Genomic DNA, 14,701 nt, shown 5'->3' with positions numbered 1-14,701 from the left:
TTTCTTGATAATAACCAAAATCATTATCAAGAAAAATGGAAAATGGCTAGATATCAGCTCTCCATTATTCAATGGTCTAATAATTTTTTCCATGACTGTATTAGTCAACTAAAATGTGCATCATAGCTTACTAAAATCTTAAAAAGCCTTAACCTATACATTTTGCCAACTTCAAGTCTAGTTTTGAGTTTCTCTAGCTAGACTAGCTCTTGATTACTCCAAAATCATATAAATAAATGCTAATTTTGACCAATTAGTCATGTTGGTAGACTAATTTAGACTCAGTAGACTATTTTATTTTCAATCAAAAGGTTTGTGGCTCAATTCCGACAATTTTTCTCTTATTTTGGTCAACAATGGCTTTTTAGGAAGTAAAGGTTGCCGACCCTTGGCCTATTTCAACAACAGAATATTAGTTGCCGGATTTATTCCATCTGTAATAAACAACAGAAAACTCTGTAGGCTCCTTCTTCATATCACATTTACTCTTCTCATTAACGTTGCGTTTTACTGGAATACCTTAAAAAAACTTGGAAAAAAAACATCACACAATGGTATAGCTAGCACATCGTTAATTAAAAAACAACAATAATAATAAAAAATAATAATATTAAAGAAAATGTATTTTGAAATCCATATAACAGCAGTAAGTGAGACACTGTGGGAGTCATGACAACCATGTAACTGAGTTTTCTGTTTGTTTGCTTCAGTTGGGAATGTAGCAAAAATCCAAGAGTCACTGTTTTGTCTTTGATATTGGAAGTCTTACCAAGGGTTATCCTGGATGGGAAACTACAGTGTTTTTTCTTCTCTTTTATCATACCCAGAGAGATGGTATTGCAATTTACCTAACCTCATTACTTTCTGCTTCTGATTTAAAGATGTTGCCTAAATATTTCTGACTTTATTGCTGTATAAAATAAATTATCCTGGCCTCACTTTATGTATTCACACATGAACGATACAAAGAATTATATCCAGACACACCAGGCACATGAAAAAGGAGCTCACACTGATCCCTTGTGGAAACATTATTTATTGCAATGTGGATAGAATGAAGGTGATCTTCATCTTCATCTTTAAAGTTCTCAGTTTAACTTCACTTTATTACAATACGTCAAGAAATGTGCAGTTTACAGATTCTCTGGGTTCAATCTTCACTTTCCTGATTACACAAAAAGGCAGTTCATGTAGGCTGTACCAATCTACTTTCCCTGAACCCAGTTTTATAAAACCTAACAAATTTTACTCAAAAAAATGGAGGTAGATCTCTCCAGAAGGTGCCTCCTCTCGATCCACTGATTTGTCAGTTTATTCAATAATGACGTTGCCGTTTATTCACGTTATGTCACCAAGCAGAGAAGACGGTTATCTTTCTGCTCAGCACATCAAGTCTGTGACCTGACCTGGAACAAAAATTTCAAAACACAAACTCCTGCCTTGATATGACTTACAGAGATATTATTGGAGACACAGATTTTGCAACAAACAATAAAACATAAAATATATATTTTTGTGGTAAAAGAATCTTACTCTAAGTAGTGCAGAGGGAGTTTAAGCAGATGGAATACATTTATTTAGATTGGATGTATTTAGAGTAATCACAGTTTTAAAACAATATTAGCACATGATCATTGTATCAAAGCATCTTGCATGATTGTTCTATAAATGCACAGAGAGAGGTGACATACACAGTTAGTGAATTACGCATGCATAGATAGTGACCTGCGTCAATCAGATAGTGACCCCCATTCACAAAGACAGACAACAGAGACAGAATTAGAGATTATTCTCACACCTGACCTGGAACAAACTTTCAAATCACAAACTCCTGCCTTGATATGACTTACAGAGATATTATTGGAGACACAGATTTTGCAACAAAACAATAAAATATAAAACATAAAATATATCTTTTTGTGATAATAGAATCTTACTCTAAGTAGGACAGAGACAGTTTAAGCAGATGGAATAAATGTATTTAGAGTAAATGTATTTAATTTAATGATAGTTTAAAAACAATATTAGCACATGATCATTGTATCAAAGCAGCTTGCATGAGTAGTCTATTAATGCACAGAGAGGGCACACACACATAGTGAACCACGTACGTATAGATAGTGGCGTACGTCAACAGAGACAGACAACAGAGACAGAATAACAGATTACTCTAAAAATATTCTAACATGATACAATACTGTATTTAGCATAACTATGTCGACTTAAACTAAAAAGCGCAGTATGTCCCTGCGTATTATGTTAAAAAAAAACTAGGACGCAGCATTAGGGGAATACATTTTAACAGTTCTCCATTTAACAATCTTCCCATTGGACTCAAACGCAGCACGCTGGGTGGCCTTGCGTCACTGAGCCCACTCTCCTACTGGTTCTGTGCGGCCGCCATTTTGCCGTGGCTTCTCTGAGGTGCGGCAGTCAGCGAACCGGACGGAGTCTTTTCTACATTTAACAACTTTTAAAATCCTTTAAAATCTGAAACTGGTAATTAACACCGTATATGTTGTTTACATAATATCGTTGCCTGTTACATTGTGGATAGTTAAAATATAAAAGCGAACCTACGGATATATAGCGAAATAACTGTCTGTTATAACAAACAATTAGCTAACATTAGCGTTAGCGATAAGGTCGCCAGACATTGGTAGACATGTATGTAGGCCTCTGCTATGTAGCGTAAGATAAAATAGGACTAAACTACTCGAGCAACATATGACAATTGGTCAGGCTGACAAAATAATCCAAATTCACTCTTTCGTCTTTTAAGAAACCCTTCTATCTACCTATTGATCTGTCTAATAGCTGCCGTTCTCTATACACTAATGTTAGCGTGTTTCATCACTGCTGGGAATCGGTCGTAGTTCCTTCCTGTTAACTTTGGGCTACTTTTTATTATTCAACAGTAAGTATCTGATTGTGTCTTTGTATGTCTGGGTTTTAAGTTGTAACCTTACATATTTTGAATCAGAACTGAGGGTGACATGTAACGATGATTGCCTATTCTCATTAACTGTCCATAGATTAACCATCTTAATAGCTGTGGCTCCACTAGAGGGTTTAGCCTTTTATGTTATTTGTAGAACGAGTTAGTTAGTTAGTTTATGAACCCTTGTTTTATCTATTTGTTTCAGTGTAAGTACTATTTGGCTTTCGTTTTTACATTTCAAGATGCAAGCCAGGGTTGTTTTTCAGGCTGATCAACAGTGTCTCAGTAAGGCCTCCATATCTAGGGAAAATGAACAACTTAGATCTGGACTCCTGAAAATTGCAAAATCAGGTTTTTTAAAATTCTGGACACTTGAACATGGCTAGATAATATAATGCTGTGACATTGAGTCTATCCACTTACCTGGACTGTTATAACCAAATTCCAGTTTGCTCCAGAGTCAATATTGACTGAGAGCATATCTGGCCCACTCTACTGTACCTCTATGTGGAAATGTCCAACTGTCTCCTCTGTATTTGTGCACTGTCTGTCTCTTAATAACACTTTTTCAGTTCCCTGGGGAGTGTTTTTGATTGATTTGTAGGTTTAAAACCACCCTCTTGGCCCTTTGTGAGAGTCCCTGGATATGGATAGCCTGCCTCCCCATGTGATTACATTGGCAGAAGATTTTTTTCCTCTCCAGCATTGGCTGGAAGTCTTGAAAGGGTTGAATATTCTGCCCATTTTTTTCTATCACTCAAATGTCTGCAAAATTTCACGAAGTCCAAGAAGAAGCTGAGGATTGTTTTTCCACCTGCCATCCATCCCCTTTTTTGCCACATCAGTCTAAGAATTTTTGGATTTCCCTCCTTTTCTGGCTGTTTATGCCCCCCTATTGCTTTCTTTCATTTGTTACACCAATTAATAAAAAATAATAAAAAAAAGAAATCCCCAAAGGACTCTATTGCATCCACCATCAGTAATGTTTAGCAGTCTGGCGGAGATAAAGATGTCTCAGAGTCTCAGAAAAGGGATGTCGTAGGAAGACAAGTGTCTCTGGGCGACCCACCCCCCTTTTCCTCTTATCTCACGGATCAAGTGTTCCTTCAGGACTCCATACGACCACGGAGACACCCTACCAGCAGTGCGCTCAAGAGGGAGACATCTTCTCAGCTACCTCAGGTAAAGGAGGAACTATGGTAATACTATAATCAAAACTGGTGTGTTAGAACAGATTGGATGAGCAAATATAGATCAAAAATATGTGTGTGAGACCTTCTCTCCCTTGCCCCAGTTTTTCATCTGATGCAACTATTTTATAAGATCTTGTCACTGATAGTTGCTTTCAATAGACAAAAGCCAGTCATTTTTTTATCAGATAATTGCAAGTCAAACAGCAAAACCTGAAAAGTTTTGTGGAACCAAATTTTTTTGTGCACTGATATTGTACTTCTTAATTTCAGTAAGAATCTCAAATGTTCAAGTTAGAGCAAATCATTCTATTTTGTTTCGGGGGACAAATAGATTTCTTAGTTTTAATGTCACATGCGACTCATGTTACCAGGGTTGTAGTTAATTGATGTATTGGAGCATTTTCTTATTTGTTACTGTGCCTTTCCTGTTGGACTGAAAAGAACCTGCTGCTGGAGTTAAAGATCACAACCTCCTCACCGCCGTGACTCAAGACTCATACCAGCATTACTATGACCAACCATGGAGATGACTGCTACTTCTTTTACTATTCTACGTGCACTAAAGTAAGCATTGATTGAGCACTAAAGTTGTGCATACACACTTGTTTTAACCAGTTGAAAAGTGACTGGTGACCAGAATGAAGACTGTGGTCTTAATGTGTTTCTTTTTTTGGGGGACAGGGAGACAGCTGCCCATTCAGACACTGTGAGGCAGCTATGGGCAGTGAGATCGAATGCAACCTCTGGCAGGAAGGACGCTGCTTCAGGACTGTCTGCAAGTTTCGCCACATGGAGATCACAGTAAGCTAAATTTATAATAATTTTTAAACTGAAGAAAGCTCAGAAATATCACCTTCAAGCTTTGGGTTGTTTTTTTAACAAGATGCACGGCTAGTGGCTCATCACACACAGTTCAAAATGAATGCGCTTGTTTTAGAGTTAAAGCAGTTAAATCTAACAAATTGTGGAGGTATGACTAGTACAGCTGATCTCATAATAAATCCAGCAACCCAGTGTACACAGAGTATCCCAGACAAATGCATTGTAATGTTAAACACATCATTTGCAGCAGCTTCAGGGGACAGAGATACAACCTCACAACAAAGTTAACAAATAAGCCAACCTAATGTTATCTAATGTAAGCGCTGTATCAACTCTACTCCGATGAGCTAGCTAGTTTGCTAGCTAACCTGGAAAATTCACTCACCAACTTGCTAGCCAACAATGAGTCCAATAACGTTTGCTTTTGTGAATTAATTGACATGTTTGTAGACAATAGAGATCTTCAGACCAAGTTAATAAATGGCCCTCTGGCTCTACTAGGACACAGGCTGCAACAGCTTATCTTGCCACCGGCTCAGTCACCCAGAAAAACTCAAAGAGCAGCAGAGATGGCTTTCCAGATGCATGATGGAGAATTCCAGAATACTTTAGTCTGATTCTTGCTACATCAAGTATAAAAACGTAGATGGGTAAAATCAGCCCAGTTGTCGCTTTTTCCTCATATTCCCCATTCATTCGGCTTTGGCAGCAGGCTAAATCACTTAGCCGCCCTACCTATTATCCTTAACCACTTCCACTTTAATTCAGTATGCTTTTGCATCTGTAAGGGCAACTTTATGGGCACTGATCCATTTGAAATTTGATCAGCACATCTCCGCCATGCATGCTGTTACATAATGTTTAACTCTTTCATCAAAACAGAAAAACCGTAAGGAGATATCTTGTTATTGGGAGAGCCAACCAGCCGGCTGCCAGAAGCCACACTGTGCCTTCTTCCATGAAAGGCCCCGCTATGTTGATGGCGTCTTTGTCCCACCTGATAAAAGTGAGTTGACTTTTATGTAGCAAACACACTCACAATTATATTATAGAGATTTTGAAATGCTCATCAACCTGTGCAAGGTAGTTCTAATAATCAATGTAATTCTCCCAGGTCTAAACAAAACTGAAGAACAGCCACACGAGGAACCAGCTCTCCTGCCAGCAGCCCCTCTCCCCACTGCAGCCAATCCACAGCTCAGGGGTGTCATCAAGACAGAAACTCAGGAGCCAGTACCAAGCCCGACACACCCACCAGTGGTGATTAATCCAGCAGATGATGATGAGGATGAAGACGGTGAGTTGGTTTGATTTTAAAATTACCTCGTTGTTTCTCCTAGTCCTCATTTTCAGACAGGATATTCCCCGAGATCTTCAAACCAAATTAATGTGTCTTTATGTTTTCAGACCAGTTTTCAGAGGAAGGAGAGGATGGAAAGCTCGGCCCTTCTCCTAGAAAACTACCCAAATCAGGTGACACAATGATCACAGACTAAACTTGAGAGACGTAATTGGTCATCATTTGACTAAAGTTGTACTGTTCCCAACACCTGTGTGACCTTTATGGAATAATTGGCTCTTGACAGATGACTCAATGGACTTTGGAGTGAGCACCCTTGAGGAGATTCGGCTGAGGAAGGCCCTGAAGGCCAGCATGAAGAGAGCTGGTTACCCCATCCAGAGTGCCAATCCCTCAGCCAATGGAGAGAAGGATAACATTCAGTTGTTCTTTCGACCAGCCCTCTATGAAGCAGGAGATGGTAATAAAAAACAAAACTGATACCCAACTCTTTCATGGGTTTGATAATATGGTGGAATATGATTTTGAGGAATTGTGTTTATTGATACATTTGCTCAACCTAGATACTGCAAGCATAAACATTTTATTTTTGATAAAAACTGTTGGCAATGGTTTGTTTCAGCCGTATGCTCTAAAGCAGTGATTCTCAAACGGGGGGGCCCGACCCCCCCAGGGGGGCGCCAAAGGGTTACGGGGGGTCGCAAAGCCCTCTTGATTTTAAGGGGTGTAATAAATCTAATGTGTTAAATATAGATGAGTCAGCATTAAGTTCATTAGTGTGACAAAAACAACTAAATTAGGGCTAGATTAAACGTTTATTCATTTATTTAAAGAAAAAGTATAGAAAAAAATCACACGAGAATAAGGGCGTGTGTAACATGCCTCCTGCAGTAAACACAGAGGTAACCTCCTCTAGCAACAGAAACAAAGAGCTAATGGAAAAATGGCGAAGCGTCAGGGAGATGAGAATGCATAATATCTCAAAAAGAAAAAGAGGGTACCATGAAAGTTACATTGAGTTCGGCTTCATAGAAGCAATGGACAAAATTAGAGCCGAATGCATCTTTTGCAGTGAGAAACTGGCAAATGAAAGTTTGAAACCCTGCAAGCTGAAGCAACACCAGACAACTAAACATCCTGAGACAGTGGGTAAACCCAAAGAGTTTTTACTCGTTGTCACAAACTGGCCCCAAAACATTATGGACAGTTTTAATGAAGCTGGAAGCGACCAGAAGCAGTCAAAGGTTGCGTCTTTTGAGTGCTCTCTCCTTATTGCACAAGCCAGAAAGCCACACAACATTGGGGGCACACTGGTTAAACCTGCTTGCATTAAAATGGCTGAGATACTATGTGGACCGCAAGTGGCTAACAAATGTAAGACTGTACCACTGTCCAATAACACAGTGAGGGGGTCGCCAAAGTTTACAATGGTAAAAATGTGGGACCCTCAAGAAAAAGGGTTGGGAACCACTGCTCTAAAGTATACTGCTAATGGTTGCTTTAAAGCAGCATCTGATTTCAGTCTGCCTCATCTGATGTTGAGATGAAACATGGGTTTACCATGCTTATATATCTAATCAAGAAATTCCCTGCTTGAAAAATAAAAATAAATGTGAAGCATTACTTTTATCCTCGAAGAGAAGTAAAATTATTACCTTTACCATTATTACTTTGTTCTCAACCTTCACATGATCCATCATTTATTCCAGGCCCGCATGTCTTTGAAGAAACTGGGAAACCAAGAGGTAGTGTGGTTGAAAGACTTGGAAGAAAGATGCCCAACACTGGTAAATTTGCACTCTTATTAACACCCTAACAGCAGATTCAGTGCCTGCGCTAATAATAATAGTCTTAATTGCACAGATGAGAAGCTCATGACTTGTCCTTGCTCTAGATGTAGAAAGTGGAAAAGGTCTCCCACTGAGAAGAGGTCTGGCTGGGCGTCTGGGCAGAGTAGTGGATGATGAAGAGCCTTTAATGTTCCCTCAGACAGGTGAGTATCATGACACAGAAAATGACTTAATTGGTGGTCACAGAATACAACCTGTAGCAATTTACTCAGAATCATGCCGATGATGGATAATGTATCTTAAAGCAGGAAAAGCAAAGACTATGGAATGTGTACATAAAAAGGTTGTTGTTTTGATAGGACTCATCTTTTACAAAGTCTAGAATGACAAAGAGGTCCATTAAACATTTTTATTCTGCTTCTACAGCTTTGAAGCCTATTAAGGACAGACTTGGATTGCCTGGGTCTGTTGCCCTCACACAACCAGGTAAGAATTCTGACAAATATGAGAGGCTGAAATTGTCCAATATTTTCCCAGGAAATACATTAATCATCCCCATTAATAATAATTTTTTAAAACCATGTCCAACAGCTGAGACCACTGTGGAGTCAAAGAAAGCTCCTGAGCAGATTCGCATCAAAACTCTGGAGGAGATCAGACAGGAGAAGGCAGCAAAGTGTCAGTCTCAGAGCCAGAGAGATGAGCCCTCATCTGTGACTCCAGAAGACAACACAACCAAAGCCCCCAGGGGTGTCAAGCGAGTCATCACCACCAAAGTTGACTCCAATAGCTATGTCAAAACGTTTTCGGAGATCCTTCATGCCAAGAAGAAAAGGCAGGAGGAACAGGAGCAGAACAGCCCAAAGAATGCCAACCACACTGTGGAAAAAGCTCCAGGCAAGAGTCAGGGAGAGTCTGACACAGCAGGTCCTGAACCTGAGGCTAAGAATGTGGGAGAGGTTCGAGTTAAGACTCTGGAGGAGATCCGCAGGGAGAAGGCAGCAAAGATTCAGACTCAGCGGACCGTGGACGATGAAAACAAGAGCCCTGTCACTGGGGAGAGCAATGCTAAAAAGCCACGGCTACTGCGCAGCAAGAAACTAGCATCCCAAAGTAAGACAGCACTGACATTTTTAGCCCTGAAGGTTGAATAAAATTTTCATTTTGCTAATCCTCATTTTACTTACCATGTATTTTGAATTTCTAACATGAATTTTATGTTGGACTCAGCAGGTGAAGCCACAACAGAGAACAGCGGTGAAGTGACAGAGAAGCCACGGAAAACTGCTGCTGATTCTGAGGTATAGTTTGTGACTGATGCTGCCGTATTGGCCGTGGTTGCTTGTTTGTCTTTTGATTCTAAATGATAATCATTTTCCTGTTCCTTTCTAGACCAGTGCTGCCACCAGTAACAACGTCAAGGTCAAGACCTTTGAAGAGATCATGCGGGAGAAACGCCTTCGCAAGCAGGAAATGGAGGAGCAGAGCAAAGGCTCAGCTGAAGCAGAGCCTTCTCAGAAACAGACAGAGGAAAGAGCCCCGATAAGGAAGATTCCTGCTAAAGTCCGTTTCACATCCCCAGGCTCTTCATCCCCTTCCTCCAGCACTCTGGCTCCTGACTCTTCCCTTTCCACCCCAAAGCCGCGGGGTAAACTGATCCCCCTCAAATCTAAGACTACTTCACCTTTAAATAGCGCTACTTTTGGTACAAAAGGTGCAACCGTTACAGCAGTTACATCTGTGAAACGGAGCTCTTCTCCAATGGAGGCAGAGATAGAATCTGACTCACAGAGCCCCAGCAGCTCCATGGAGGTCCCAGACAAAAACACCAGGAGTTCCACTGCCAAGCAGGCCAGAGCAGCTCCTCAGGCTCCTGCTGCAAAGGACCGCACTTCAGATAAAACACTGAACAATAACCAGAACAAATCCCCAGAACACACTGCAGACACCAAAGGTAAAGCATCTTGTTGTGCATTCTTCATTTGCAACCCATGTTTTTGTTTAAGCATTAGAGAATCCACCTTCGACTTGGACAGGCAGGAAAATGTCTGACCTGTTTCACAGAGTACAATCTGTCCATTAAAATGCATTTGAGTCACCTTGTTTTTGTCGGCACACGCTTTTAAATATAATTACTAAAACTTTTCCTCCTTTTCAGTGAGGCCCAAGCTGAATGTGAAGCCGTCTGTCATGAAGCCTGCAGTTCAAGTGAAACCAGGCCAGAAGAGGAGGGGAGCAGAGCGATCTGCTGTTGCTGCTGTTAAACCTCTGAACAGCACCACTACAGTGCTTGAGGATTCACAACCAGAGACAACATGTAGAGACAGACAGGTAGGTTGGCATGCTGGGCGGGACAGTCAGAAATGTATATTTCAGTCAGTCTGTCTATCTAGAGGATGTGACCAGACCCTTTCAGTGTATTTTAAATTAATTTGATGTGGAACATTTCATATTTGCTTGATATTCCCATAAAGTTCTTCATTCGTGAACATTTAACGAGTCGTTATATTTATCATATGTGATTTATTTCAAATACTTACTGGAACAATTTAGCACACCCTTTAGTGTTTGGTATGCATGCATCATATTTATTCATGCATTTCTCCTCAAGATGTTGTGAACATGTTGCTATTTTTTAAGTTGTTTAATAAGCCCAGTAACACTAAGTCATAACATTTTTCTGGTCACCTTTTTATTTTGACAGTTAATTGAATAGTCCCCTAGTCTTAAGTGTATATAAAACAAATACAGATAATGTATGATGGGTAATCTAAACAACATACGGCTGTTGTTGACCTTATTTCTGTTCCATTTTCAGGAGTCGGCATCCTCCAATGCCGAGTCTCAGCTGAGCTCTGCTGTTCCCCGTAGTCCCAGCACCATGCTGGACTCAGGCTCCGGCTCCAGCCCACTGAGAGAGGAGCTCCAGACCGTCCCTGTCTTCAACAGCCAAGAAACCAAGCTGGGTGTCAATGTGGCTGCTGCTAGAGAGGCCTGTACAGTGCCCCAAAGGTAAAGGTCCACAGAGAGCTTAAACAGAGACTGTTTAGAAGTGAGACGCTTCACTGAGGAGTCATTTCCTGTGTTTGTGTCCTGTTGGTTTCATTACTGCCCCGCCCCTTCATGAGACTAGCTGCAGGTCCTCTGCCTTTTCATGCCAATGGGAGGAGCGAAAGTGAACACAGATTATGACAGATTCTTTCGCCCTGAGTCACCGAAGTAAATACTGGCCCATTTTCCCAAACCATGTGATGAACATTATGATTAACACCTTATGAACATTTTGACACTAAAATGCCAGTTTTCAGATTGACAAAAAGTGGAAAATGATATTTGTCCGATAACTGTCTCTGTTTCAGCAATGTGCCATTGTGAGATCTTGCCACATGGATAGCCTTAGCATTAGACAAACTCTAATGAGAAACACAAAGGTTTAGCAAAACGCCCCCGGTAACAAATGTTCTTAATGCTAACAGTACTAGATCGTCAACCACACCAACTTAAGAGACCATTACGCACCTTTGGAGCAGCTTATAATGCATCATTCCCTTGTAATACAGTATCTTTGACATAAAGTTGAAACATGAACACTAAATTTTAGGAAATGCCAGACATAACCAAATCATAACTGTAGGCTGGACTGAGCATTCATGTATGGCAAAATAAATCCTATTACAGGATACCACAAAACATTTGACCTTTTTATTGTTTGACTCTTTCTCCTCATGTGAAGGGTGGGGAATTTAGATTCAGGGCAAGCAGTGAAAACAACATTTCTTACAAAAATTACCAATTTATTTAACATAAAGATTATCATGGCAAAAAAATGTACAACAACTTTGCCACACAACTTACCCTCCCATTATTATTTTCTTGTAAGCAGGACACCCAATAGTGTATTTTAAGAGTTATAAAGATATTGTGGAAATCAAGTGAGTTTTTGCATATGACATAAATGGTACATGGACCTGCACTTATATAGCGCTTTTCTAGTCGCTTTGAGACCACTCAAAGCGATTTACACTACAGATTGTGCTCATTCACCTGTTCACACACACACAATCATACTGTTGGCAGAGGCTACCCTAAACGGTGCCACCTGCCACCACTGGGAATTCAGTTACTAAGTAAATAACGAGCCTCTCTGTACATTTCAGCCCAGTCTTGAAGACTCCCACGCAGCCAAAGTCACGGAGACTGAGCTCAGCTACGTCCCGCGCTGCCACCAACTCCAGTGCTGCTACCTCTGTTGTGGACGACTTTGAGGACCTGATCAATGAGTTTAGCGACGACCATCTGGAGGAAGACGTGGACATTGGAGAAGATGACCTGCTGCAGGAACTGTCGGAGATGATTGACAGCTGAGGGCTCCATCGAGCACAATCACTTCCCACCCCTACTTCTCGCCATAAGACCATTTTTCTTCATGGTTGAACTTATTTTAAGCTTAACGTTCATATTTGTTTAACTTTCCCTTTTAGACATGGTCTCTCTTTTTTCATTTCCTGCCTGTATGATTGTCTGCTCACCCCAAGGGTTGTTCTGCAGGGCTGAGGGTTCATGTCTCTTCATGATCATTGTGAAATTCTCAGGACCTGAAAAAAGCTTTGCTGCTGGGCAATGTTGTTAAGGACATCAGTCTGTCAGGGGTACTGGAAGATGTTAAATCTTGGGAATGATGGATTGGTCTTTCTGAGTAAAGTCATATCTGTATACTATGTATGCAAAGGGAAGATCAAGATGTTTATTGAATTAATGAATACTGCTGCACTTACAGTAGCCTGCCCCCACTTTTTTGTGTTTTTGTTTTTATCTCTGTAAGTGGATGAGACTTCTGTTTCCCATTTTTTCCCAGATTATGACATTTAAATGTAGTCATTTTAATTTAATGATGACCCTGTCAACAAAGCTCCTAAGAGAAAGTTTCTGTGAAGTTCATTAGGCGTGTGACTGTCAGGAATGTTCTATCCATCAGGTCTATATGCTTTATAGATTTTCCAATCGGATGTTCAGAGTGCACCTTCTGACAGTGGCTCTTCTTTGGTGTTTTTATAATGCATGGGTTTTATTTTTTAACAAGTTCTTTTATTCAGTGGGCATACTTTAATAGTCTGGGATATGTCCTGTCCAAGTCCTCTCTGGGCTTGCATAATGAACACCTCAGGGACTGTTTCTGATCTTTGTATGTTCCTAATATAATCAACAAACACTCTTTGAATCCAACAATGCTGTCTGTAATTATCTTGTTCTCTTTTGTGTTAGCATTGCTTTATCAATGTGATCTAAGAAAAGATCAACTTGTTTTTTCCAGTCTTAACATGTGTTTGTTCTGTCCTGATCCTGAGCTTACTGCTCAATGTGACTTGTACATATAACTGTAAATAAAAAGTGCTTTTAATGACTAGTTTGATCAATAATTGACTCATGATTTAAAATAACCCTCAATTACCAATACTTTATGCCAGGTTTGGCATCAACATCAGGTATTAATACATAAAAGGAATGTATATGGTTAAGATTTCCTTTTATTAATCCCACAATGGGGACATTTCAAGTATTACAGCAGCAAAGTGGATAGCAAAAAACAATAGCAAACACCAGTACAAAATAGAAATGTAAGAGGCATTAGCAAGTAAAAATATAAAGTATTAACAGTTTACAGTATAAATAAGTACAAATATAAAAAGGATTCATTTTTTAAAAATAGAATAAAATAAACGTATTAAATACAATGTAGAGAGAGTCAGCAGTTGGATATGGACCAAAGAATATTGCACATATAAATGAAATAATGGAAATATTGTACAGTGTTTATAGTGCAGTGATAGTCAGTGTGTGGTTTGAGAGGTCTACTGGGAGCAGTGCTGGTTGTAAAGTCTGACTGCAGCAGGATGAAGGACCTGCTGTAGCGCTCCTTCACACACTTTAGGTGCCGGAGTCTGTCGCTGAAGGAGATCTCCAGTGCTGACAAGGTGTCCTGAAGGGGGTGGGGGTCGTTCTCCCTCATGGATGACAGCTTACCCACCATCCTCCCACCCACCACCTCCACTGAGTCTAGGGGGCGTCCCAGGACACAGCTGGCCTCCTTATCAGCTTGTCTAGTCTCTTCCTGTCCACAGCAGAGACTGTCAATGTTTAAGAAAAAAGTAGCCTAAATAGTAAAAGCAAAATATAATAAGTAGACAGGATGTACTGTTGAATTCACACAACTGAACATCCAAAATACTGATAGACTTTTGCAAAGTTTAACATACATGAATAATACATGAGTTAAGAGCTGTCTGAAGCAGCGTGTCACTGTAGGAGCATCACGGGGTAGAGCAATTCATTTCACCAAGGGGCCACAAGAGATACTGCGAAGGTTGCAAAGAGCCGGACCAATACTCTGAACTTAATCCTGCTCAATATTAATTTAATTGCTTTATGAAATGCAGTAAATGATCTGGTTTTGAGCTGCTACTTATGGAAGCCCGCTCACTTTTACATTTATTTTAAACACAACATACATTCAAACCACAAAAACAATAGGCCTATAGAGCATGTATGTTATGCATTAAACCAGCAATTTATTAACTTCATGCAAAAAGCAATAAGTGTTCTTAACAAGATAACTCAATGTTTTTAGTGGGACACATTTCTGTGCAGGTGCTTATGC

At 40.1% G+C, this 14,701-nt stretch overlaps 1 protein-coding gene across 3 annotated transcripts; it reads left to right on the top strand.

Annotated features, from left to right (window-relative positions):
• Positions 1 to 2,381: 2,381 nt before the first annotated feature.
• Positions 2,382 to 13,450, top strand: zc3h11a (zinc finger CCCH-type containing 11A). Of its 3 annotated transcripts, XM_059329102.1 has the most exons (18): positions 2,398 to 2,499; positions 2,845 to 2,917; positions 4,052 to 4,123; positions 4,576 to 4,698; positions 4,816 to 4,935; positions 5,839 to 5,962; positions 6,071 to 6,253; positions 6,364 to 6,429; positions 6,543 to 6,716; positions 7,966 to 8,043; positions 8,151 to 8,249; positions 8,473 to 8,532; positions 8,638 to 9,159; positions 9,277 to 9,347; positions 9,439 to 10,000; positions 10,205 to 10,377; positions 10,865 to 11,058; positions 12,204 to 13,450. In XM_059329102.1, exons 4-18 carry the CDS (start codon positions 4,645 to 4,647, stop codon positions 12,409 to 12,411), a joined length of 2,688 nt encoding a protein of 895 aa, XP_059185085.1. In that variant the 5' UTR covers positions 2,398 to 2,499; positions 2,845 to 2,917; positions 4,052 to 4,123; positions 4,576 to 4,644; the 3' UTR covers positions 12,412 to 13,450. The 3 variants fall into 3 exon arrangements, with proteins under 3 accessions (XP_059185086.1, XP_059185087.1, XP_059185085.1); XM_059329103.1 differs by lacking the exon at positions 2,845 to 2,917 and having other exon boundaries at positions 2,382 to 2,499; XM_059329104.1 differs by having other exon boundaries at positions 2,388 to 2,917; positions 9,280 to 9,347.
• The last annotated feature ends 1,251 nt before the right edge of the window (positions 13,451 to 14,701 follow it).

This window comes from Centropristis striata, chromosome 3, assembly GCF_030273125.1.
Source record: "Centropristis striata isolate RG_2023a ecotype Rhode Island chromosome 3, C.striata_1.0, whole genome shotgun sequence".
Taxonomy (NCBI): domain Eukaryota; kingdom Metazoa; phylum Chordata; class Actinopteri; order Perciformes; family Serranidae; genus Centropristis; species Centropristis striata.
This window is presented reverse-complemented; position numbering and strand designations above follow the sequence as displayed.

Bases quoted from the DNA above. Each gene is read 5' to 3' on its own strand.
- zc3h11a (XM_059329103.1), top strand. From the start codon at position 4,645: ATGACCAACCATGGAGATGACTGCTACTTCTTTTACTATTCTACGTGC. The intron at 6,254-6,363 runs GTGAGTTGGTTT...TTATGTTTTCAG, and splicing joins TGATGATGAGGATGAAGACG to ACCAGTTTTCAGAGGAAGGA. The intron at 8,533-8,637 runs GTAAGAATTCTG...CATGTCCAACAG, and splicing joins TGTTGCCCTCACACAACCAG to CTGAGACCACTGTGGAGTCA.